The sequence below is a fragment of the Somniosus microcephalus genome, chromosome 1 (genome assembly GCF_052327205.1).
Source record: "Somniosus microcephalus isolate GS21.2 chromosome 1, FLI_Smic_1.0, whole genome shotgun sequence".
Classification (NCBI taxonomy): Eukaryota; Metazoa; Chordata; class Chondrichthyes; order Squaliformes; family Somniosidae; genus Somniosus; species Somniosus microcephalus.
The window spans coordinates 336,889,585-336,916,739 of record NC_140987.1 but is presented as its reverse complement, the minus strand read 5'-3'; the positions used below and the strand labels follow the sequence as shown (position 1 = coordinate 336,916,739).

Below are 27,155 nucleotides of genomic sequence, written 5' to 3'. Positions count from 1 at the left end.
AAAAATAGGAGAGCGGATTCATTGGTTCCGGAATAACCAAAATCATTTGAGAGTCACAGACTATATACACTTATGAGATGCTGTGGCCAATGATGGCAACACTGAGGACATTGGTCAACTGGTCATCCTACCATCCACCTTCGTTGGAGGTCCTAGGTGCATGCATGAGCACACGCAAGATGCCATGACCTATGTCAGAAACTATGGCAGACCTGACCTCTTCATCACCATAACTTGCAATCCCCAATGGCAGGAGTTTCCACCCAAAGCTGGTACTGAAAGGCATGAGCTCATAGCACGGGTCTTCAACCTCAAAGTTAAAAAACTGCTCAAACTCCTGACTGTGGGCAAACTTTTTAGTGCACACCATTGCTACATGTACAGCATTGAGTGGCAGAAGAGAGGACTTCCTCATGTTCATCTTTTACTCTGGCTTCAGGCAAAGATTCACCCCAATCAAGTTGATAGAAACATAGAAACATAGAAGATAGGAGCAGGAGTAGGCCATTCAGCCCTTCGAGATGATTCCTTCATCTCTGCAGAGCTACCCGATAAGGACCAGGATCCAATCCTCTTTGATGTTGTTGTAAAAAATATGATTCATGGTCCTTGTGGGCGACACAACCCTTCTTCTCCCTGCATGAAAAACAATGCATGTACAAAAGGGTACCCAAAGCCACTCCGCGAAGAAACTCAGCATGGGGATGATGGCTATCCTTTGTACAGGAGAAGGGGCAAAGAGAGTGGAGGTTTCAGCACTGAGATAAGAATGCGAACTCAAAAATCTAGCGACTCAAGTCAACCTGGTCCGTCAAATCAGAGAACACAGCAATGACAGACATTTGAAGTTGACAACCGTTGGATTGTTCCTTACTGTCCACTCCTATCCAGGCTCTTCAAATGTCACATCAATGTGGAGTACTGCCACTCAGTTAAGTCTATCAAATATGTGTGCAAGTACATCCATAAGGGCAGTGACCAAGCTGTCTTTGATCTTCAACTGGCTGGACAGCAGAATCAAAATGATGAGATCACCACACATCTGATGGGCCGTTACATCTGAAGCAATGAGGCTACCTGGCGAACTTTTGGATTTGACATCCACAACCGTTACCCCACTGTCACTAAATTGGATGTTCACTTGCAAAATGGACAAAGGGTTTTATTCCGACCAGTAAATGCCAGCCAACGTGCCGAGGAACCTCCAAAGACAAAACTTACAGCATTCTTTGAGTTGTGCCAAATGAATGACTTTGCCAAGACACTTTTGTATCATCAGGTGCCCAAGTACTACACCTGGCAGCCAAACAAGACATGGCGGGCTCGGCGCCCTGGAGCAGGTCAGAAGGAAGTTCCTGGTCATACAGGGGTGTACTCATCAGATGCACTTGGCAGAGTCTACACGGTCCATCCAAACAACACAAGAGTGCTTTCACCTTCGTCTACTCCTCCATGACGTTGCTGGGCCAACATCATTTAATGACCTCAAGACTGTCACTGGCCATCTCTGTGACTCCTTTCAAGAAGCTTGCCACAGGATAGGACTCATTGAGGATGACATTCATTGGCATGCGACGATGGCAGAAGCTGCTCTGTCTTACTCCCCCAATAGGCTACGAAATCTCTTTGCCATTATAATTGCTCTCTGCAGCCCTTCCAACCCGCTGCAGTTGTGGGAAGATCACAAAGACAGCCTCACAGAAGACATCTTACACCAACTCAAGACAGCCAACCCCACAATGACGCTGAACTTCACTGATGCAATGTACAATCAGGTATTGATCCTTCTGGAGGACAAGACTTTGGCATTGGCTGGCAAGTCTCTGACTAAGTTGAACCTTCCATCTCCCAATAGGAATGATTCTCCAGGTCTCAGCAGAGAGGTCTTCAGGGAAACCATCTACAATGTTGAGGAACTGACCTCCTTTGTCACCGTCACTGAACCTAAATTGGTTCCAGACCAGAAAGAGACATACAGGTTGGTTGTGGATATGGTGGAAAACAATGCAGGTGGCATTATCTTCCTCGATGCACCTGGTGGAGCAGGAAAGACATTCCTGATCAATCTTTTACTGGCCATGGTTCACTCTAAGGGATACATTGCACTGGCTGTTGCCTCATCAGGAATCGCTGCAACTCTTCTCCAAGGAGGTCGCACTGCCCACTCAACCTTTGCTCTCCCTCTGGATCTGACAACACAAGAACACCCAGTGTGTAACATTAGCAAAGGAACTGGTGTTGCAGAGTTGCTTCAAAAGTGTAGACTCATTGTGTGGGATGAGTGTACAATGGCCCACAAGAGGGCACTTGAAGCACTCGACAGAACTCTTCAAGATCTGAGAGGCTGATGGGTGGCACCATCCTGTTGCTGGCAGGTGATTTCTGCCAAATCCTGCCAGTTGTCCCCAGAGGAACACCAGCAGATGAACTCAATGCATGTCTCAAGGCATCCCATCTGTGGCCAAATGTGCAAACAATCCATTTGACCACAAACATGCATGTTCATATGCATGGTAACGAGATGACAGAATCCTTTGTGCAACTTTTGCTACAATTGGGAGAAGGAAACTTGCCAATTGACAGCTTGGTCACATCATAATTCCTCCAGGCTTTGGCACTCAAGTCAGAACAGTTGATGAGTTGATCTCACTGGTGTATCCAGACCTCCTCAATCACTTCAAAGATCCCAAGTGGCTGTGTGATTGATCAATACTTGCACCCAGGAATGATACTGTCAAAAACATAAATATGCTCCTTCTTCAAAAACTCCCTGGCCAAGAGCAAATTTATAAAAGCGTTGATACTGTTTGTGACAGTGCTGATTGTAAAGTCTGTGGGCTGTGCAGTTAATAAATACACAGACTTCAGAAGTAACAAACAAACAGGTCTTTACTATTCGAAGGTCCGGGCGAATCTGCCCCAGAAATCCTGCTACAACACTTATGTACTGGTGTGGTCACTATCGGTATTACAGTATACAGAAGCCAAACAAATAGTGCCACACCTAAAGTAGTTCCCTTGAAGGTGAACGGTTACATTCACTAGTTCCCTTAAAGGTAGACGGGTACATACACTACAATCCTCCCTTTTTAGCTTATTACTTACAGAGTCCCCGTTAAACATACATATCTTCAACTTCCTATAAAACAAATTACAGATATAATCTCGGTGGAGTCAATGTCATATAAAACAATTTACAAATATAATCTCGGTGGAAACAGTTCACAGGTTCCGTCTCTGCGGAAACAGTTCATAGATTCAGTCTCTGATCTTGACTCGTTCCGAACAACATTTCTTTGGTGTAGCCGGTTCACCTGGCTAGCGTGACTCCTCCATAGCCTTTTTCTTGACGTAACAGCTTGAACTTTCGTCCTGTTGAACCAGCAGTGCGGACTTTGACAACCAACTGGCTGTCTTGACATTTTCCAGTTTTTCAACTAATTTAGCTCCTTTCGTAATGTCCCGCCTGGAATGGTAGAAGTGCTAATATTTTAGACAGTTATTATCTTCTGCTTCTTCTTTTTCTTTTCTGCCTTTTTGAAACTCTCGGAGCTCCTTTCTCGGCTGCCAGCTGTAGCGCCACCAACTCTCTATGTTCCTTAGATCTTAAGTGCTTCATCCGGATTTCAGCACTTTGAGAGTTTTCATCACAAGCTGGGCAGACCACATCCTCATAATATTCAGTGTCACTCAACAGGTCATGGTAATATTCAGGTTCGTCCTGAGTTAGGCCAGCGAGAGAGACTTCTTCTTCCTCCTCACCCGTCTGGACGTTAGCTGACGGTGGTTCCTTCCCTAAACATCTTTCTTGAAAAGCCTTCTTCATGCATTCATATTCATCCCGCTCTTCCTGGGTTATCTGCCATTCCTTCACGACGGACCTCATTTGTGAGTTCAATACCTTCCTTTCCATCGGTAATTGCGTTATCAGGCTATTTAACCCTTCTACTGAAGTAACGGTTTCCACCTTCTTCTGTTCACCTTGACGTGATTCAACGTACTTTTGGCATCCTTGTAAAATTTGTGTTGCCACCTCAGCTATCTCCGTGACTTTTGAGAGCTCCGAACTCGTTCCCCCTGAAGATTGAAGCTCGTGTTCAGATTGTTCCCCTTGTAGAGTCTTGTCCTTCAGTATATGAAGGAGTTGGCCGACCGTTAACTCTTCCCTGGGAACACGGTGGGTCAGAGTCTTCTCCAGTTCATCCACCTCTTTCTCCAATACTTCCACCTTACGTTCCTCTTGAACTTTGGCTTTCAGCGCTCGGAAAAGTTGCGCCCTGATGCTCTCCAGTTCATGTTCAGGGACCATTCTTACAGTGTCCTGTTCTTCCACTGCAAGGATTCCCAGTTGAATCTGTTCTTCAAGTTGTTGAACCTCAAACATTGCCGCCTCATATTTGTCTTGGGTGTCCTTCAATGTTTTTATAAGTTCTTGAACATCCTGTCTTTCATACTCTGCCATGATTTTCACCTCTAATTGCTCATCTATGGATGGAGCTTCTATTGATGAGTCTGTCTTGGCCTTGAGCTCATCAAGAATTTCCTGCAGCCTTTGGACTTCTTGCTCATGTTCAACCTTTAGTTGTTCATATGCTTCTACTGAAACTAGCTTTTCGGAGGCTGCCGAGTTAACCCCCTCCTGAATTGTAGCCTGGGCCTGTTCATACTGTTCTTTCAACTTCTCACACTCTGCTTGTAAGGAGTCGTAAAGAAGAACTGGAATAAAATCCTGGCTCCCTGAAGATTCCTCTTCCTTTGGTTCATTCTGTAAATATTCTAGTTCCTGAACAGCATCAGGGGAATGTGATTGGTATTTGACCATGATGGCTCTATGGTCACTCTCTGCTTGAGCTAGCTGTCTCTGTAGTCTTTCCAGGTTCCCCCATTCGGTGTACCAGAACATTTCCATATTTTTCATCTCCTGTACGAGACGGTCACTCAACTGTTCTAATTGTTGTCGTACTTTGACATAAGTTTGCGACCGAGCTCGGTGTTCTTCCATCATGGATGAATCCTTTGCTTGAACAGGCTCAGAATTCTCTGTCAACCTGGAGTTCTGCTCTGCAGCTTTATTCTTCTTGGTACCATAAGTCCTTCTGCCTGTCTTCATTTTCGACTTGGTCTTATCATCATCCATTTCAGAATCTGAGCTAATAGCTTGCACCGAGTCCTCCCTCATTATGGCTTTTAGGTAATGCCATTCCATGTCTATTTTCTTAATCCACTCCCGTCCTAGAAGTGGTGGTCCTCCCTCAGGTAATACGTACAAGCTCATTCTTGGGTGTTCTTTACCCCTATCTCTCACCCTGACTCTTATTTTCCCCACGGGGTATACGTTATGCCCCGTGTATGTCTGTAATACGAACTTGGTATTTCTTAAAGGTATGTGAGAGAATAGCCGGTGGTAGTCCCTTCGGTTGATGACTGATAGAGCTGATCCAGTGTCCAGCTCCATTCTTATTTGGACTCCAGCTATTTTTAGTATGACCCAGATGGCCTGTAGATCCATTTCTTTACCCACATTGTGGATTCTCAAACTACCCAGCTCCTGGTTGTTTGGGTCTGAGTCTGAATTCTGTTCGTCTGAACTCTTCTCAGCCACCTTGTGTACCTTGTTGTACTTTTCTGGTGGTGGCTTCCTTTGATTATTGATCTTTTTCCCGGACCGGCATACCTTCGCGATGTGACCCAGTTTGCCACATTTCCTACACTCTTGGTTCTTAAACCAGCATTGATTCTGGTCATGCGTTGTCTTCCCACAACGGTAGCATTTTGTTGTGCTTGAAGTAATTTGGTCCACCCCGAGTGCCGCCGCCTTTAGTTGCATTTCCGCCGTTCCTTTCGCTGCGGCTTCGTGCGATGCAGCTATAAGGACAGCCCTGTCCAGTGTGAGGTCGTTCTCTTCCAGTAGTCGCTTCTGCGTCCCTTCTTTGGACAATCCGCATACGAACTTGTCCCACAGCGCTTCTGTCAGATTCCCTCCGAACTGGCAGTATTTCGCTAGCCTACGCAGTTCGACCAAGTATTCTGCATTGCTTTCGTCTTTCTTCTGCGTTCTTGCATAGAATTTGAATCGTTCAGCCAGCATCAGCGGTGTGGGGTTCAAGTGGTCCTTCAGCACAGCCACAATCTCTTCGAAGGTCTGATCCGCTGGTTTATTTGGTGCTATTAGATGCTTCAAGAGCCCGTATGTTTTTGCCCCCATCGAGTTTAGCAATGTTATCGCCTTGTCGTCTTCCTCTATTTTGTTGGCTTCACAATAGATCTCTATGCGTTCCACGTACGTGGCCCAGTCTTCTATTTCAGAATTAAAGTCGTTAATATTCCCTCGCTTAGGCATCTTTCTTCCCTTGGGAGCAGCACCAGTATTTCTTATTTATTTATTTGTTTCTAAGATGGCGGTTTTCCCGCGAAATCGGCGGTTTCCCGCTCTTTCCTTCTCTCCCCGCCCACTTCAATGGCGGTATGTCAATCAAGATGGCGGTTTTCCCGCGAAAATGGTGGTTTCCCGCTCTTCCTTTCTCGCCCCGCCCACTTCAATGGCGGTTTCCCGCTTCTGGCATCTTCTCCGCCTAATGGCGGCTTCCCGCGTTTCTTCCCGGTGGAAGGGGTACGCTTCCCCCACAGCGGACAGGTTCAGCCGCTGGCTGGCTACCGCACAGCTCCCCATACTCGGCTATGTCTTTTCCTCCCGCCCGCACGGCTCTACCGGCGCTGGGTACACCCCGTTAGCGGAGGACAGTTCAGCCGCTGGACTGGCTCTCGCGCAGTTTCTCTCTCCGTACCCGGCTCTGTCGCTCTCACCCGCACATTCGATGCTACCGGCCCCGGGTACCCCGTTGGTGGAGAACAGCTCAGCCGCTGGACTGGCTCTCACGCAGTCTCTCACCCCGTTTTTCGCTGTGTCTCTCACCCACTCCCGCACGTTCGGTTTTGCCGGCTCTGAGTACCCCGTTGGTGGAGAACAGCTCAGCCGCTGGACCGGCTCCTCGCAGTCTCTCTCTCCGCATCCGGCTCTCACCCGCACGGTTCCCGTTCGCCTCCCCAGCCCTCTCGCAGACCGGTGTTTCCCTCCCCGGCTGCGGCTGGGTTTCTCTTCCCGCGCCCACTCGCAGGCTCAGCGCTTCGAGGCTGCGGTCGCTGCCCGGATTGTTCCCGCCAATCGCGGTCCGGCTGTCACCCGACGCCGTTGGACCCGACTTTTGGCCGGCACAGCTCCCCCTCGACCGAGGTCGAGTGCTCTGCCCTTGTCCTCCGGATGTTTCTACACCTTCCCCTACTCACAGTCTCTTCGGCCGCTTTGTTTCTTGCTGGTCGGCTCACTCCGCACCGTGGCAGAAGGGTAGTCAGTGCCTGTTGCTGATACAGCTTTTGTTGTTAGTCTTCCTGCTTTCTGTTGTTGCAGCCTCGTGTTTTCTTTTGGTAGCACGACGAGGGCGGTTGTCTCTCTTCGACGCTCTTCGTTGCTTTTGGTAATCTTGCCGCAGGGTACGATCGGACTCGTCGCCACTGTAAAGTCTGTGGGTTGTGCAGTTAATAAATACACAGGCTTCAGAAGTAACAAACAAACAGGTCTTTACTATTCGAAGGTCCGGGCGAATCTGCCCCAGAAATCCTGCTACAACACTTATATACTGGTGTGGTCACTATCGGTATTACAGTATACAGAAGCCAAACAAATAGTGCCACACCTAAAGTAGTTCCCTTAAAGGTGAACGGTTACATTCACTAGTTCCCTTAAAGGTAGACGGGTACATACACTACACTGATGGGGTACACTACCCCACTGAGTTCCTCAACTCATTGCAGCCTTCAGGAACACCTCCTCACAAACTGGTACTGAAGGAAGGCACCCCCATCATGCTCCTAAGAAACATACATCCACCAGAGTTGTGCAATGGAACCAGACTGGCAGTCAAAATGCTCATGCCAAATCTCATTGAGGCTACCATCATCTCAGGCTGCGCCAGAGGGGAGGATGTTCTCATTCCTCGAATTCCAATGATACCAACTGACTTGCCATTTCAATTCAAACGGCAACAGTTTCCTGTGACAATTTCTTTTGCAATGTCAATCAACAAGGCACAGGGGCAGACTTTGAAGGTTGCTGGCATCAACTTACTCACGCCCTGTTTTTCACATGGCCAGTTGTACGTGGCATGTTCAAGAGTTGGTGCATCAAGGAATCTGTTTATTTTAACGCCCTCGGGAAAAACAGAAAATGTTGTCTATCAACGGGCTCTCCCATAATGCAGAGTGCTTTCACCTTCGTCTACTCCTCCATGAGGTTGCTAGCCCAACATCATTTAATTACCTCAAAACTCTCACTGGCCATCTCTGTGCCTCCTTTATAAAAGCTTGCCGCAGGAGAGGACTCATAACAGACTGTGCGTTACTGGGTTTAAACACTCCTGTATATATATTATTATTATTACATAATAACACACCTCGGTTGGCTATGGAAGATTGCATTTTAAAATCATAACCATTGTTTGAGCCTTTTTTTAAGTGCAATGTGGTCCTCTCATTAAAAGGCTCACGATTTTTAAATCATAATCATTGTTTGAGACTTTCTTTAAGCGGAATGTTGTCCTCTCATTAAAAAGTTCAAGAATTTTATTGCTTTTTATAATAATGCACAATCATTATATGATCATGACACATTAATGTCAATGATAACATTGCAAAATTATAATTCTGCTTGCTACCTCCAAAGTGACATAGAAGGAAAACTGTGAAACCTGGAGTATATGGCTACTGGCGATCCCCATTAACAAAAAATGAAGTTATAGAACCACCTCCTGGGTGCTTAGGAATAGTTCTCTCTCTCTCTCTCCTTCCCTCTCTCTCTCTCTCCTTCCCTCTCTCTCTCTCTCCTTCCCCCTCTCTCTCTCTCTCCTTCCCCCTCTCTCTCTCTCTCTCTCTCCTTCCCCCCTCTCTCTCTCGCTCCTTCCCCCCCTCTCTCTGTCCTTCCCCCTCTCTCTTTCCCTCTCTCTCTCTCTTTCCCTCTCTCTCTCTCTCTCCTTCCCAGACAGACAGACAAACTCATTTATATATATAAAAATTATTTCCACTTCTTTCATAACAACATGCCCTCAAAAAACCCTCGGCACCGCCAGGCACTCCAGCTAGTAGGTAATAAATGGGATGAGGTCCTAAAAGCTGAATATAGGGAGTTAGGAGGTAAATTAAAAAAATAGGACCACATGCTAGTCAGAGTAGAAATAGAAGGTTTTTCAGATGAATACATGGCTAGAGGAATGGTGCAAGGGGGAGGGATTCAAATTCCTGAGACATTGGAACTGGTTCTGGGGGAGGTAGGACCAGTAAAAACTGGATGGTTTGCACCTGGGCAGGACCGGGACCGATGTCCAAGGGGGAGTGTTTGCTCGTGCTCTGGGGGAGGGTTTAAACTAAAATAGCAGGGGGTTGGGAACCTGAGCAGGGAGACAGAGGAAAGGGAAACAAGGATAGAAGCAAAAGACAGGAAGGAGAAAAGCAAAGGTGGCAGTCAGAGAAATCAAGGATTTAGTTCGGACATGGCCACAGTAAATAATAATTCTAAAAGGTCTAAGAGTGTTAAAATAAACAAGCCTGAAGGCTTTGTGTCTTAATGCGAGGAGTATTCTTAATAAGGTGGATGAATTAGCTACACAAATAGAGGTAAAAAGATATGATATGATTGGGATTACGGAAACATGGCTTCAGGGTGACCAGGGCTGGGAACTCAACATCCACGGGTATTCAATATTCAGGAAAGACAGGCAGAAAGGTAAAGGAGGTGGGGGAGCATTGCTGGTTAAAGAGGGGATTAACACAATTGTAAGGAAGGATATTAGCTCTGATGATGTGGAATCTGTATGGGTAGAACTGAGAAATAACAAGGGGCAGAAAACGTTAGTGGGAGTAGTATATAGACCCCCAAACAGTAATGCAGAGGTTGGGGATGGCATTAAATGTGTAATTAGAGATGCATGCAATAAGGGCACAGCAGTTATCATGGGTGACTTTAATCTACATATAGATTGGGCTAACCAAATTAGTAACAATATTGTGGAGGAGGAATTCCTGGAGTGTATACAGGATGGTTTCCTGGACCAATACGTCGAGGAACCAACTAGAGACCAGGCCATCTTAGACTGGGTATTATGTAATGAGAAAGGATTAATTAACAATCTTGTTGTGCGAGGCCCCTTGGGGCGGAGCGATCATAATATGATCGAATTCTTCATTAAGATGGAGAGTGAAGTAGTTGACTCAGAGACTAAGGTCCTGAATTTAAATAAAGGAAACTACGATGGTATGAGGCGCGAGTTGGGTAGGATTGATTGGGAAATGTTACTCAAAGGGTTGATGCTGGATGTGCAATTGCAAACATTCAAAGATCGCATGGATGAACAACAGAATTTGTTCATCCCTGTTTTGCATAAAAATAAAACAAAAAAGGTGACTCAACCGTGGCTAACAAGGGAAATTAGGGATAGCATAAGATCCAAGGAGAAGACATATAAATTGGCCAGAAAAAGCAGTAAACCTGAGGATTGGGAGCAGTTTAGGAATCAGCAAAGGAGGACAAATGGATTAATTAAGATGGGGAAAATAGAGTATAAGAGTAAGCTTGCAGGTAACATAAAAACTGACTTTAAAAGCTTTTATAAATATGTGAAGAGAAAAAGATTGGTGAAGTCAAGCATTGGTCCCTTGCAGTGAGAATCAGGGTAATTTATAATGGGGAACAAAGAAATGGCAGACCAATAAAATACATACTTTGGTTCTGTCTTCACAAAGGAGGACAAAAATAACCTCCAAGAAATGTCGGGGAATATAGGGTCTAATGAGAGGGAGGAACTGAATGAAATTAGTATTTGTAGGGAAATGGTGTTAGGGAAATTGATGGGATTGAAGGCCAATAAAGCCCCAGGGCATCCTAGGGTACTTAAGGAAGTGTCCCTAGAAATAGTAGATGCATTGCTGGTCATCTTCCAAAATTCTATAGATTCTGGAACAGTTCCCATGCATTGGAGTGTACCTAATGTTACCCCACTGTTCAAAAAACGTGGTAGAGAGAAAACGGGGAATTATAGACCGGTAAGCCTGACATTGGTAGTGGGGAAAATGCTAGAGTCCATTATAAAAGATGTAATAGCAGGGCACTTGGAAAACAGTGACAGCATCGGACAAAGTCAACATGGATTTACAAAAGCTAAATTGTGCTTGACTAATCTACTGGAATTTTTTGAGGATGTAACTATTAAAATAGATAAGGGAGAACCAGTGGATGTGGTGCATTTGAACTTTCAGAAGGCTTTCGATAAGGTCCCGCTTAAGAGATTAGCATGTAAAGTTAAGGCACATGGGATTGGGGGCAAGGTACTGACTTGGATAGAGAACTGGTTGGCAGACAGGAAGCAAAGAGTTGGAATAAACGGGTCTTTTTCCGAGTGGCAGGCAGTGACTAGTGGGGTACCGCAGGGATCGGTCCAAGGACCCCAGCTATTCAGAATATATATTAATGATCTAGACGAGGGAACTAGATGTAATATCTCCAAGTTTGCAGATGACACAAAGCTGGGTGGGCGTGTGTGCTGTGAGGAGGATGCCGAGAAACTCCAGTATGATTTGGACAGTTTGGGCGATTGGGCAGATGCATGGCAGATGCAGTATAATGTGGATAAATGCGAGGTTATCCACAGGAAGGCAGATTATTATCTGAATGGCAATAAATTGGGAGAAGGGGAAGTGCAATGAGACCTAAATAACAACAGAAAATGCTGGAAAAACTCAGCAAGTCAGGCAACATCCGTGGAGAGAAATTTGAGTTGACGTTTCGGGTTTGACCCTTCTTCAAAACTGGAGAGAAAAGGAACTAGATCGAAGGCAGGGCTGCGATCGGACAAAAGAATAAAAGAACCAAAAGAAGTAAAAGAGATTAGAAGCTAGACGAGATGGTAATAGGCTGTGATTAGGTGTAAAGTGTACTGGCAGGGTAAAAGATAGCTGCCAGGTGTGAGAGAGAAACAAAAGGAAAGGGGGGGGGGAAGGAAAGGAGTGGAAAAATATAAGTGAAAATGAAATAGGGGCCGAGGTTATGATCTGAAATTGTTGAACTCAATATTGAGACCGGAAGGCTGCAGAGTGCCTAATCGGAAGATGAGGTGCTGTTCCTCGAGTTTACGTTGAGCTTCCGTGGAACAGTACAAGAGGCCAAGGACGGTGAGGTCCGAGTGGGAATGGAGCGGTGAATTGAAATGACAGGCGACCGGAAGCTCGGGGTCACCCTTACGGACTGAACGGAGGTGTTCCGCAAAGCGGTCACCCAATCTGCGTTTGGTCTCCCCAATGTAGAGGAGACCGCATTGTGAGCAGCGAATACAGTATACTAGATTGCGAGAAGTACAAGTAAATCGCTGTTTCACCTGGAAGGGGTGTTTGGGGCCCTGGACAGTGGGGAGGGGGGAGGTATAGGGGCAGGTGTTACATCTCCTCCGCTTGCACGGGAAGGTGCCAGGCGAAGGGGAAGGGCTGTTTGGGGTGATAGAGGAGTGGACTAGGGTGTCTCGGAGAGAGCGGTCCCTGCGGAATGCTGAAAGGGGAGGGGAGGGGAAGATACGTTTGGTGGTGGGATCACTTTGGAGGTAGCGGAAATGCCGGAGGATGATCCGTTGAATGTGGAGGCTGGTGGGGTGAAAGGTGAGGACAAGGGGAACCCTATCGTGGTTCCGGGAGGGAGGGGCAGGGGTGAGGGCAGAGGTGCGGGAGATAGAACTGACACGGTCGAGGGCGGTGTCAACCACGGTAGAGGGGAATCCTCGGTTGCGGAAAAAGGAAGACATGTCTGAAGCACTGGTGTGGAAGGTGGCATCGTCGGAGCAGATACGGCGGAGGCGGAGAAACTGGGAGAATGGAATAGAGTCCTTACAGGAAGCGGGGTGGGAGGAAGTGTAGTCCAGGTAGCTGTGGGAGTCAGTGGGCTTGTAGTAAATATTGGTCGATAACCTATCCCCAGAGATGGAGACGGAGAAGTCGAGGAAGGGAAGGGAAGAGTCAGAGATGGACCATGTGAAGGTGAGAGAAGGGTGGAAATTGGAGGCAAAGTGAATGAAATTGTCAAGTTCGGGGCGAGAGCAGGAAACGGCACCGATACAGTCATCAATGTATCGGAAAAAGAGGTGAGGGAGGGGACCCGAGTAGGACTGGAACAAAGATTGTTCCACATAGCCCACGAAAAGGCAGGCATAGCTAGGACCCATGCGGGTACCCATGGCAACACCTTTGATTTGGAGGAAATGAGTGGAGTTAAAGGAGAAGTTGTTCAATGTGAGAACAAGTTCAGCCAAGCGGAGGAGGGTGGTGGTGGATGGGGACTGGACGAGCCTCTGTTCAAGGTGTCCTTGTGCACCAGTCGCTGAAGGTAAGCATGCAGGTGCAGCAGGTGGTTAAGAAGGCAAATGGTGTGTTGGCCTTCGTAGCGAGAGGGTTTGAGTACAGGAACAAGGATGTCTTGCTGCAGTTGTACAGGGGCCTTGGTGAGACCACATCTTGAGTATTGTGTGCAGTTTTGGTCGCCTTATCTGAGGAATGATGTTCTTGCCATGGAGGGAGTGCAGCGAAGATTCACCAGACTGACACCTGGGATGGCAGGAATGACGTGTGGTAAACCACTGTTGTTAGTATTGTTGTTCACCACTGTTGTTAGTACTGTTGTTCACTGTTAGTACTGTTGTTCACTCTTGCATATTGTTGTACTTGTCTGTGCATGCCTCAGCTGACTCCGCCCCTGGCTCCACCCTCATGGCTGGGTATAAAGGTCGCTGCTCAGAAGCCTCCGGCCCTTTTGGATACCAGGCAACCACAAGAGGCATGCTCTGTTCTTTGGTAATAAAAGCCTGTTTATTACTTTCTCAATCTCCAGTCTTTTGTAGCAAATGATAGTGCATCAATTTTATTACCAAAGTTAAATGTTGGCTGCGGATGCTGATCAACCGATGGCGCAAAACGCTGAGCAGCAGGCGCTGCTGCGAGCCCTCAGACCAACATGCCTGGACCTAGACCCCCAAGAAGCGGGTTCGTCGACTAAATTCGCACAATGGCTGCGTTGCTTTGAGGCGTATCTGGAAGCCTCGACCATGACTCTTGATGAAAATAAACTGAAAATCCTGGCCTCGAAGGTGAGCCACCAAGTCTATACTTTAATCCAAGATGCGACGACCTACGCGGCGGCTATCGACCTACTGAAAGGGCAGTATGCACGCCCGGTTAACACGGTCTATGCCAGGCACCTTTTAAGATCTCGCAGACAGCAGCCCGGGGAATCGGTGGAAGCCTTCCTACGGGCACTGCGGGTACTCGGACGCGGCTGCGACTGCAAGGAAGTATCGGCCGCGGCACATGCGGAGGGACTGATACGAGACGCTTTCGTTGCGGGTCTAAGGTCCGACTACTCCCGGCAGAGGCTGCTGGAGAAGGGTGAAATAGACCTGACAAAGGCAGTGTCCCTCGCGCTCTCGCTCGACGCGGCCCACAGAAATATGGACGCTTTCTCCCCTCATCGCCCCGCGCCGTGGACGCCGCAATCTTGGGCCATGGGACCGCCACCTCCGACTGCTGCAGCGATGTCCAAGGCACAAAAATGCTATTTTTGTGGCCAAGCTAAACACCCTAGAGCACGCTGCCCCGCGAAGAATGCTACCTGCTCCGGCTGCGGGAAGAAAGGTCACTACGTTAGCGCCTGCAAAGGGAAGACCGCTAACGCCAGCAGCGCTGCGTGTGAACCGTGGGCGCAGCCATCTTGTCCGCCATCTTGGGCTCCCCCAGCCGCGTGGGGATCGGGACCGTGGGCGCCGCCATTTTGTCCGCCATCTTGGACGCCTCCGTCTTCGGTTACGGGGGACCCGGACTCCACCACCGCCTCATCGGACGACCGCATCGACACGCTTGAACATACGCTGGCTTCCGTGACGCTGGATCAATCTCTCCCGCATCAACTGTCCAGGTCCATGATGGACATTACGGTAAACGGCCGCGCCACTACCTGCCTTTTTGACAGCGGGAGCACGGAGAGTTTTATACACCCCGACACGGTGCGCAGTTACTCTCTCCCGGTCCTGCCGACGCGTCATCGCATCTCTATGGCTTCCAAAGCCCAGTCAGCGGACGTCGGTGGCTACTGTATGGTGACTCTTTCAGTGCGGGGTACTGAATACAAAAATTTTAAACTTCTGGTCCTGCCCCATCTCTGCGCTGCCGTCCGACTGGGGTTGGATTTTCAGTGCCACCTTAAGAGTGTCACTTTAGCGTATGGTGGACCCCTCCCCCCTCTCACAGTCTGCAGCCAGCAGTTTTTAAATCGCCCGCCGCGCGCCATTTGCAGCCTCTCCACCCTTAAAGTCTCCCCCCCCTCCTTGTTCGCTAACCTCACCCGCGACTGTAAGCCCATCGCTACCAAAAGTAGGCGTTACAGTGCTGGGGATAGGGGTTTCATTAAATCCGAGGTAGCGAGACTCCTGAAGGAAGGGATTATCGAGAGCAGCAATAGCCCATGGCGAGCACAAGTGGTGGTGGTGAAGGCTGGCGGCAAACAGCGCCTAGTTATTGACTACAGCCAGACGATCAACCGCTACACCCAGCTGGATGCATATCCACTCCCCCGCATATCTGACATGGTCAATCAGATAGCACAATACCGGGTGTTCTCGACGATTGATCTGAAGTCGGCATACCACCAGCTCCCCATCAAGGCTGAGGACCGCCAGTACACAGCTTTTGAAGCTGACGGTCGGCTCTATCACTTTCTCAGAGTTCCCTTCGGCGTCACCAACGGAGTTTCTGTCTTCCAACGGGAGATGGACCGGATGGTTGACCAGAACGCGCTCCAGGCCACTTTCCCATATCTAGACAACGTCACCATCTGCGGCCACGACCAGCAGGTCCACGACGTTAATCTCGAGAAATTCCTCCGGACGGCCCAGCGGCTGAATCTCACATACAACAAAGACAAATGTATGTTTCGTACTACGCGCCTTGCTATTCTTGGCTGCGTAGTGGAGAACGGAGTCATCGGCCCAGACCCCAATAGAATGCGCCCCCTTATGGAGCTCCCCCTCCCCCACTGCCAGAAAGCACTGAAGAGATGCCTGGGGTTTTTCTCGTACTATGCTCAGTGGGTGCCCAACTATGCGGATAAAGCCCGACCCCTCATCAAGTCCGCCTCCTTCCCCCTGACAGCAGAGGCCTGTGCAGCCTTCACTCTCATAAAAGGAGACATTGCGAAGGCCACAATGCACGCTGTGGATGAGTCCCTCCCTTTTCAAGTGGAGAGCGACGCATCCGACTTTGCCCTAGCTGCAACCCTTAACCAGGCGGGGAGACCCGTGGCCTTTTTCTCAAGGACCCTCCAGGGCCCCGAGATTCGACACTCCTCTGTCGAAAAGGAGGCCCAGGCCATTGTGGAAGCCGTGCGACATTGGCGGCATTACCTGGCCGGAAAACGATTTACCCTGCTCACTGACCAGCGTTCAGTGGCTTTTATGTTTCATAATAAGTAGCGGGGCAAAATCAAGAATGACAAGATCTTAAGGTGGAGATTCGAACTCTCCACCTACAATTACGATATCTTGTACCGGCCCGGGAAACTCAATGAGCCCCCAGATGCCCTATCACGTGGTACGTGCGCCAACGCACAAGTTGATAGACTACAGACCCTCCACAATGACCTCTGCCACCCGGGGGTCACCAGGTTCTTCCATTTTATCAAATCCCGTAACCTGCCCTACTCCATCGAGGAGGTCAGGACCATGACCAGGAACTGCCAGATCTGTGCCGAGTGCAAGCCGCATTTTTATAGGCCAGACAGAGCGAGCCTGATCAAAGCCACGCGCCCCTTTGAGCGGCTGAGCATCGATTTTAAAGGGCCCCTCCCCTCCTCTGACCGCAATGTGTACTTCCTCAATATAATTGATGAGTACTTCCGTTTCCCGTTTGCCATCCCTTGCTCGGACATGACCAGTACCACGGTCATTAAATGTCTGAATGACCTCTTCGCCTTGTTCGGTTTCCCTAGCTATATCCATAGCGACAGGGGCTCATCTTTTATGAGCGACGAACTTCGGCAGTACCTGCTCGCGAGAGGCATTGCTACAAGCAGGACCACCAGCTACAACCCCCGGGGTAACGGCCAGGTGGAAAGGGAGAATGCGACAGTCTGGAAGGCAGTCCTTTTAAACTTAAAATCTAAGGGCCTTCCGACCTCCCGCTGGCAGGAGGTCCTCCCTGCGGCGCTCCATTCCATTCGGTCGCTGCTCTGTACACCCACCAATGCCACTCCTCACGAGAGAATGTTCTCCTTCCCCAGGAAGTCCACGTCGGGGATTTCGCTACCAACATGGCTGACTTCTCCAGGTCCCGTCCTACTGCGGAAGCACGTGAGGACCCATAAGGCGGACCCCCTGGTCGAGAGGGTGAGCCTCCTCCACGCCAACCCGCAGTATGCTTACGTGGTGTACCCGGACGGGCGGGAGGACACAGTCTCCATTCGAGACCTCGCACCTGCAGGTGCTCCTGAAACACCCTCTTCGCCACCCACCGCTACTCCTGCCTACCCCCAGGACACAGTCCCCGCACGAGACCTCGCACCTTCGGGTGCCTCTGAGAGACCACCATCGCTACCTCCCATTACCCATGCTCTGACCCCTGTAGACGGCATGCAGCAGCCCCAGGGTCCGCCACCTGCTACACCTCCTCTGAACGAGACACCGGGTTCACCGTTGGATGCTGCACCATCACCGCCGCTGCTGCGACGCTCAGGACGGCTTACAAGGCCTCCTGATAGACTTCAGTACACGAATTTTTAGTGCACTTCACCCCGCCGGACTCAATTCTAAACAAGGGGTGAATGTGGTAAACCACTGTTGTTAGTATTGTTGTTCACCACTGTTGTTAGTACTGTTGTTCACTGTTAGTACTGTTGTTCACTCTTGCATATTGTTGTACTTGTCTGTGCATGCCTCAGCTGACTCCGCCCCTGGCTCCACCCTCATGGCTGGGTATAAAGGTCGCTGCTCAGAAGCCTCCGGCCCTTTTGGATACCAGGCAACCACAAGAGGCATGCTCTGTTCTTTGGTAATAAAAGCCTGTTTATTACTTTCTCAATCTCCAGTCTTTTGTAGCAATTGATAGTGCATCATGACGTATGTGGAGAGATTGGGTCGATTGGGCTTATATTCACTGGAGTTTAGAAGAATGAGAAGGGATCTCATTGAAACTTATAAAATTCTAACAGGACTAGACAGAGTAGATGCAGGAAGGATGTTCCCGATGGTGGGGGAGTCCAGAACCAGGGGTCAGTGTCTAAAGATAAGGGGAAAGCCATTTAGGACAGAGATGAAGAGGAATTTCTTCACCCAGAGAGAGGTGAACCTGTGGAATTCTCTGCCACAGAAGGCAGTTAAGGCCAATTCATTAAATATATTCAAGAAGATGTTAGATATATTTCTTAAGGCTAAAGGGATCAAGGGATATGGGGAGAAGCCACGGACAGGGTACTGTGTTTGGATGATCAGCCATGATCTCATTGAATGGCGGAGCAGGCTTGAGGGGCCGAATGACCTACTCCTGCTCCTATCTTCTATGTTTCTATGCCAACAATTCTGTGAGGCCTTCGCCCATACAACAACTCAAATGGGATATCCCTGTAGAGGACTTAGGGCACCTCCCTAACTGCAAATATGAGATATGGCAGTAAAGTGTCTCAGATTTTACCTTCCTTATCCACAACCTATTTCAGCATACTCGAGGGTTCTATTGAACCCCTCCACAAGGCCATCAGTTTGAGGATGGTGCACGGAGGTCCTTAGGGCGAGAAATTTGGTATCGCCACGTTTGGGGTGCAATTATCGGCCGGGCACACAGTTTAGCACCTGCCGCTAATTATCGCCTCCGACTGCAAACTTGCCTTCCATCGCCTCTGGATGTGATTGGAGCACTAAATCAGGTGCTACACACATCTAAGGCGCTAATGCCGAGGAGTGAGGCGGTTCCTCAGAGCGTTGGTGAAGCTCATGTGATGGCAGTCAGCAATGGAACAAAGACACACTGGGAGGGTCTTAAAGGGGAGGGTTGATCTTCCTCTCCAACCACACCCTGCTCATTGCAGCCTTGAATCTCGGCCTGGAGAGACCTGTACATCAAATCTGCTGGAAACAACAATGGAGAGGCCCAGGGAAAGAGCTCAGCGTGCAGTCCCCAAGGTCTCTTCTCTAAATCGATGCAGGGAAGGTCAAATCAAAATGAACCTGCAAAGTGCTGCTCAGTTTCCAAAACTCCTTCACACAGTGTTGAATCACTCCAGAAGTCTTTCTCTCTCTCTCTCTCAGAATGCATGGTGCAAAAATGTCGCCGACTTAAAAAGACAGGAAGCGGTGGCCTTTAAATAGCACTCCCCCAGTCCCTTCTCAACTGCAAAACACTCCCCTCAACCTGTCGTTGCTAGTGGCAGGTGAAAGGCAGGGGCACCACTCAATATCCGGTCCAGAGTGCTATGGGGTGTTGCATGCTCGACTGACATCACGCTCTGCGGGCGCAGGAGATGGTGGCGGTAGTGTTTAGCACTGCTGCAAAATGTCTGGTCAATTTTGCGAGTGGCGCAAATATTGCCGCGCCCGGGCGCTAGCTGCTTTGCTCCCCATTAACGTCCTCTTAGGGCGCTAACATGAGCTGCAAAGCAGCCAAATTTTTCCCCCTTAGAGTCTTAATGTGGAACAGGGTACAAAGGTATTTCATCAGTTTGGACACAAAGGGAGGCCCCTGTTCCATTAAGACTTTCTTTGGGTTCCCCATGCTGGAGAACATCTTCGCTAATTCGCCTGCTAAGGTTTTAGAGGTGGTGCTCCTCAGTGAAATCGCCTCGGGATATTGTGTGGCGTAGTCAATGGGCTAGAAATTCATTTTAGCCCAGGAATGTGTGGTATCATTAGAAAAGTAAGAGAATTAGCACCAGGCAGGAATTAGTGCAGTCAATGGCGCCCTGCACCATGGAGAAGTCCTGGCAAAGCCAGATGCACGCTTGTCCTGCTTCTCTCTGGTGATGGGGAAGGAAATGTTACTTCTGCTACTGTAGAGAGTCTCTGTGACCTACCGGATGCAGTGATGGAGGGCGAACTGTGAAATGTTAGCTATGTCTCCTAGTGCAGACTGGAAGGAGCTACTGGTGAAGAAATTGAGGGCAACAGTGATCTTGACTGCAACTGGGAGAGCCGTGGTCACCCTGGTCTGAGGCTTTAGGTCTAGTTGCAGGAGGTGGCAGAGTTCTGTGACCACCTCCTTGGTGAAGTGGAGCCTTCTAATACACTGCGCCCCACTTAATTGGATGTAGGAGAAGTGGTCTAGGAATATCCTTGGATTGTAAGGCCTCCTGTTAAAAACCTGATGGCCCTCCTCCTCCCTTTGGCCACATGTACCACTCTTCCTCGCTGCCTCCCCTCCCTCCGTCGTAGATCCTGGAGGGGCAGGTCAATTGCCAGTATAGCCCCCATTAATGTAAGCCAAGTGTAGCGGTTTTGATTCTTTTAAGAATAAATGTAACTACTCTTCAGTCACCACAACACTCCTGATACAAAATAACATTTAAATTACTGAATTAAATAGTTGCACAATGTCAAACTGACAAGAAAGCACTGAAATTCCACTAACCTGACAGCTGCAACCCATTACACATCCCTTTAAATAACGTCGCTGGAGATGGCTTCCAGCTGCTTCAAGCCAACTCTCCCCGTCACTGTTTGATCGAGGCGCTAAGGTAGATGACGACAATCAATTTTGCAGATCATGTGGCCAATGAGCGTTGCACGCTCACTGACATCATGATCTGCCTGGGGTTGAAGTCTCCAGCGGTACCTCATACCGGCGGTGCAACAGGGTGGCTGGATTTTCCGTGCATCACTGGATTCACCTCACCCCGGCACTATTGCATCAGCGCCCTGTTAGCGCCAGCTGCAGTTGCTAACAGGAGGCGCTAAGGAACTCAATTTTTCCCCCAATGTCTACTAAAATATACTGGTGTCCTCTTGCTGACCTCTCCAGCAATGCCAGTAGGTTTATAGTGATCCTTTGGAAGGGCACCTCAATTATTGGGAGAGCTCAATTATTGGTAGAGGGATTAATATCTGACTAAATTCGTAACGAGGAAAGAAAACATTTCAACCACTGTGTCTGTCTCTTCACTGCCGGTATCTGTCTTTGTAAAGTGTACACCAGATCAGATTGGAAATAATATTTCAGCACCATCTGATTAGCAAAATAAAACCAGTATATTAAATCTAAATTAAACACTATTACTCATTTAAACTGTTGCTAAGCCTATGTTGCTGATGAAACATTAACCTTGTAGCATTGGCGCAGCTTTCCACACTGCAACAGGTCCGAGGCTGGCAAACTGCCCAAAGGAAGATTCCAAGAAAAACATTGGTATCCCAGCGAGTGCCAGCATGAGAGTGTAGGGAATAAGAAACGCACCTGGAAAAAATAGTAAAGGAAAGCTGAAAAAGATTGTATGTATGTTAGAGTGAGCAGGTTTATTCATGCAGGTTTCGGGAGTATGTTAAACAACTAAACACATGGTTTCATATTAACACAGGAACTAAATGTTGTCATGGACAGAACAGTGTGACTGCAGATTGCAAGTTTACTCAGCATCTGAATACCAAACAAGAACAGCCACAATGAACATTCAGGGTCTTATTCTATTGCATTACTCCCAACAACCCAGTTCCTTGCTCTTGAGAGTCTCAAATGGCACCTGACACAAAGCCAATGCTCTATTTCAGCACAGTCAAGTCAAGTAGTTTACAAGGAATTCATTCTGGGGTCAGTGCTGGAGGTGAAATTATAATCTGTGCTCCCAGCAGAAACTTCTTGCTTTGATTTTACACCAGGAAATGGAGGATCTGTCACAGCTCTGAACTTCCTCACTATTTTTAGATCGAGCCACAATATCCGTGTTGGACCTTTCCCTGGAGTTGATTTCGGGGTGAGACTCATTCTCATCAGTTTTACATTAGTTTTTACCCCAAGGAATATTGCCGACTTCCTGCTCCTGCCCCTTTTACAGGGTTCACTCATGGACCAAGAGCATTTGTCCCGTGACAGCTGAGTCCTGGGACTCCATGTGATGCTTTCCTGAGAGTGAACAACATTAGATCAATCACACCTGCTGTGCTAGTGACACGGAGCCCGTGTTCAACCATTGGGGCGCAACCCAGCAACCGGGAGGGGGGAAGGCTGGCCATCGCGGTAGGGAGAGGAAATGAAGACATCAGGCTGGGAGGGAGAGGACATCGGGGCTGTGGGGGGAGAGAGGCCATGGCGGCTGGGGAGGAGAGAGAGGACAATAGGGCAGGGGGAGAGAGGCAATCATAGCTGCATAAATACTGTGGCTACAAGATTAGGTCAGAGTCTGCAGCGAGTGTCTCACTTCCTGACTCCCCAAAGGCTTTCCATCATCTACAAGGCACAAGTCAGGAGTGTGATGGAATACTCTCCACTTGCCTGGACCAGTGCAGCTCCAACAACACTCAAGAAGCTCAACACCATCCAGGACAAAGCAGCCCGCTTGATTGGCACCCCATCCACCACCTTAAACATTCACCTCCTCCACCACGGCGTACTGTGGCTGCAGTGTGTGCCATCTACAAGATGCACTGCAACAACTCGCCAAGGCTTCTCCGGCAGCACCTCCCAAACCCGCGACTTCTTCCACCTAGAAAGACAAGGGCAGTAGGTACGTGGGAACACCACCACCTCCAAGTTCCCCTCCCAGTCACAATGAACTGGATTTCAAATTGGCTCATAACCAGATTTTTACCATGACGGTCTTATGTAAGATTGGGTGAGTTAAGGTGGCTACTTGCCCAGTGTGGGGGACATGGGATGAGACTCTGTCAAATTACTGGTGTTATGTCTGCAGTTGAATGACTTTGAGTACTATGTTCGACTGTTGTATGATGTTTTCTTGCTGGATGGGGACTGAAGACTGGGAATGGGTATCCTGTGGGACTTAATTTTAAGGTGAGGATTGCACGATAGTCTGCCCAATTCCAGCGGAGTGGCGATTAATTTAACGTTTAGTTTGGCTAGAATCATGATTGTGCAAAGAAGGAATGCTCTGTTTTATATGGGGATGAGAATAAACCTAAACCAGTATATCTATCTATCTATATATACATCTGTCTGTCTGTCTGTCTGCCTGTCCTTCTGTCTGTCTGGCTATACACTCTCAAGTTATAGAGCATACCTACACGTGCGTTACATCAAAAGAAAGCTTACGATTCCGGAACGGTCATAAGCATATTTACATTTCGGCGAGACAAAAATTGCGCCCGTGGTATCCAAAAAAACGTTCAAAATTCCGCTCATTAGCATCTCATTATCCGCTCATTAGCAATAGAGTGACATTAAGGTCGACCAATCGTACGGTCGAGCGACCCGACGGTCGACCAATCGCTGCGTTGCGGGGGCGGGTTCCTGGTGCGTGCGGGCGGGCCCTCCTAGAGTTGAGTGACGGGACAATTGACCAATCCTACGCTTCGGTGACCTGACGGTCGACCAATCGGTGTGTGTGTGGGCGGGCCTTATCGTTCTGAACCGAGGTGAGTCGCCCGCCATCTTGTTTCCATTCTTTTTCCCGGTTTCTGCGTCTTTTTCTTTTTTCAAATATACATTTCCAGCAACAAAAAAAAGTTGCTTTTAAAACACAAATTGTTTTAAAAAAAGTTAATTAATTTGTAATTCTTTTCTCTAACCTCTATAATTTTTCCTACCTTTCACTGTTTTTTCCAGGGCCGGGGGCTAGGCTTCTCTAAATGCCAGCAGCGCAACTCCAGTCCCAGGCTCCCGGCCTAGACAGAGACAAACACTGGCAGAGGGGAGAGGGTGTGCTGCCTCAGCTCCATTCCCGGGGTCAGTAGGTGGGGAGGCTTCATAAGCAACTGGGGTAGGTCGCAAGCCCCGAATAATAATATGAAGATCCTGTGTTTGCAGCTGAGGAAATTTCTTCTGCTGACAGCCCCAGGTTAACAGCAGCCATCTTTGTCAAGGAGGGCAAAAAGTTTCAGTGCGACGCCATTTTGATTCAGTGTGTAACATAGTGCATGCGTGGCCATCTTAGTACAGGAACATAGAGTGGGTGGGGCTTCTGTGCTCCCAATCGGGTCTTGGTGACCGAGACAGAAAATCGACTGAGTGGGCGGGGCCTAATCTTTCCAACTGAAAAGCAAGCGGCGGCCATTGTTTGTGATACAACACACTGAGAGGTGAGGACCCCCTTTTTTTAATAAAAAGATTGGTGAGGTTGTAAAGTGTATGTTATAGAAAGATTTACCAGAAATGTTTTATAAGTACTTTAAGTTTCATGTTTCCCCCACCCCTTGCTCCCCCCACTCCTTGCCTCCCCCACCTGTCAGTGCAGGGACTCGGCCTAGGCTTCTCCAATGGCCTCATGCCACAGCAAAACTCCAGTCCCAGGCTTCTGGCCCAGGCAGGACCCAACACTGGGAGGGTCTGCTGGCTCCCCCCTCACTTTCACCCCCCCTCCCTTCCCCCCCTTCCTTTCCCCCCCCCAGCTTTCCCCCCCAACCACCCCTTCCCCCTCCCTTTCCCCCCCCTCTCCTCCCTCTCACCCCTTCCCTTTCCACCCTTCCACACCCACACCCCCACCCCCCCTTCCCCCCCACCCCACCCCCACCCCCCTTCCCCCCCACACCCCCCCACACCCCCTACCCACACCACACACCCCAACCCCCCTTCCCCCCCACCACCCCCTTCCCCCCCACACACACCCCCACCCCCCTTCCCCCCCACACACCACCCACCCCCCCACACACCCCCCAACCCCCAGTCGCTCTCTCTCTTCCCCCCCAGTCGCTCTCTCTCTTCCCCCCAGTCGCTCTCTCTCTTCCCCCCCAGTCGCGCGCTCTCTTCCCCCCATTCGCGCTCTCTCTTCCCCCCGGTCGCGCTCTCTCTTCCCCCCAGTCGCACTCTCTCTTCCCCCACTCGCTCTCTCTCTCTCCCCCCCACTCGCTCTCTCTCGCCCCCACTCGCTCTCTCTCTCTCCCCCAGTCGCCCTCTCTCTCCCCCCCACTCGCTCTCTCTCTCCTCCCCACTCGCTCTCTCTCTCCCCCCACTCACTCTCTCTCTCCCCCCAACTCGCTCGCTCTCTCCCCCCCCACTCACTCTCTCTCTCCCCCCCACTCGCTCTCTCTCTCCCCCCACTCGCTCTCTCTCCCCCCCCACTCGCTCTCTCTCTACCCCCACTCGCTCTCTCTCTCCCCCCCCACTCGCTCTCTCTCTCCCCCCACTCGCTCTCTCTCTCCCCCCCACTCGCTCTCTGCCTCCCCCCACTCGCTCTCTCTCTCCCCCCCACTCGCTCTCTCTTGCCCCCCCCACTCGCTCTCTCTCTCCCCCCCACTCGCTCTCTCTCCCCCCCACTCGCTCTCTCTCTTCCCCCCAACTCGCGCTCTCTCTTCCCCCAACTCGCTCTCTCTCTTCCCCCCAACTCGCTCTCTCTCTTCCCCCCAACTCACTCTCTCTCTTCCCCCCAACTCGCTCTCTCTCTTTCCCCCAACTCGCTTTCTCTCTTCCCCCCAACTCGCTCTCTCTCTTCCCCCCAACTCGCTCTCTCTCTGTTCCAACAACAAGCCCTCAAAATAGCCTCGGCACCGCCGGGCACCCCCAGCTAGTCTATATATATAAAAGGATTGATCTGTCTGTCTGTCTGCCTGTCTATCTGTCTGTCTGTCTGTACTTCGGTGTGTCTGTCCGGCTATACACTTGAAAGTTATAGAGCGTACCTATGCGTGCGTTACGTCCAAAGAAAGCTTACCATTCCAGGACAGTCGTAAGCATATTTACTTTTCGGTCGGACAAAAAATTGTTCACGCGTTATGCAATAAACCTTCAAAATTAAAGTCATTTTCTGCTAATTAGCATTGATTGACTGACGTCAAGGTCGACCAATCCTGTGCCGTCATGATTGGCCAATCCTACAGTTCAGTCACCTGATGGTTGGCCAATCAGTGTGGGGGGGGGGTGGGGTGTGGGGCGGGACTAATCGTTTTTATCTCAGGGATCTGGCAGCCATTGCTTTAACTACTTCCAGCTCAAAATCTGCTAATCCAGCTTCAAAAAAGTTAGTGTCTCTTTTAAAAATAACATAAGATTTACCAAAAATGTTTTATAAGTACTTTCACTTTCATCTTTCAAGTTATTAAAAGGTAGAAATGTTGCCCAGCAGCAGATTCACAGAGGGACACAGAGACAGGCCCAAAAGCCTGGGACTCGATTTAAAATGTTGCCCGGCAGCAGAGTCCACCAGAGGGACACAGAGACAGGCCCAAAAGCCTGGGACTCGATTTAAACTGCCTGGCCCAAGCAGCCCTGCAACGCGGGGCCCCCCCCAGCTAGTCTATATATATAAAAGGATACAGCTGTCTGTCTGTCTATCTGTCTGTCTGTCTGTCTGTCCTTCTGTCTGTCTGGCTATACACTCTAAAGTTATAGAGCGTATCTACACGTGCGTTACATCAAAAGAAAGCTTACGATTCCGGAACGGTCATAAGCGTATTTACATTTCGGCGAGACAAAAAATTGCGCTGCGGTATCCAAAAATCATTCAAAATTCCACTCATTAGCATCTCATTATCCGCTCATTAGCAATAGAGTGACATTAAGGTCGACCAATCGTACGGTCGAGCGACCCGACGGTCGACCAATCGCTGCATGGCGGGGACGGGTTCCTGGCACGTGCGGGCGGGCCCTCCTAGAGTCGAGTGACGGGACGAATGACCAATCCTACACCTCGGTGACATGACGGTCGACCAATTGGTGCGTGTGTGTGGGCGGGCCTTATCGTTCTGAACCGAGGTGAGTCGCCGCCATCTTGATTCCAAACTTTTCGTTTCTTTTTCCCGCTTTCTGCGTCTTTAAAAAAAAAATTGCTTTTAAAACACATAGGCCTAGAAATTCAGTGCCCTTAGCGCCGATTTTGCGGCGCTAGAGGGCCTAGCGCTGCAATTGGCGCCGGTTCCTAAATTGCCTGGGGCCCTTCCGCGGCGGTAGACCGGTAGCGCTGCGCCGGCACCGATGACGTCATCGGTGTGCGCAGCGTC

At 49.4% G+C, this 27,155-nt stretch overlaps 1 protein-coding gene and 1 pseudogene across 1 annotated transcript in view; one reads left to right on the top strand and one right to left on the bottom strand.

Annotated features, from left to right (window-relative positions):
* LOC147124922 (sodium- and chloride-dependent neutral and basic amino acid transporter B(0+)-like) overlaps positions 1 to 27,155 on the top strand; it is a 643,543-nt pseudogene that overhangs the window by 395,061 nt on the left and 221,327 nt on the right.
* LOC147124923 (sodium- and chloride-dependent neutral and basic amino acid transporter B(0+)-like) overlaps positions 1 to 27,155 on the bottom strand; it is a 328,414-nt gene that overhangs the window by 294,911 nt on the left and 6,348 nt on the right. The window contains exon 3 of the mRNA XM_085994777.1: positions 21,376 to 21,507. Within this exon, the coding sequence (XP_085850903.1) occupies positions 21,376 to 21,507 (132 nt within the window). The remainder of the gene's footprint in view (positions 1 to 21,375; positions 21,508 to 27,155) is intronic.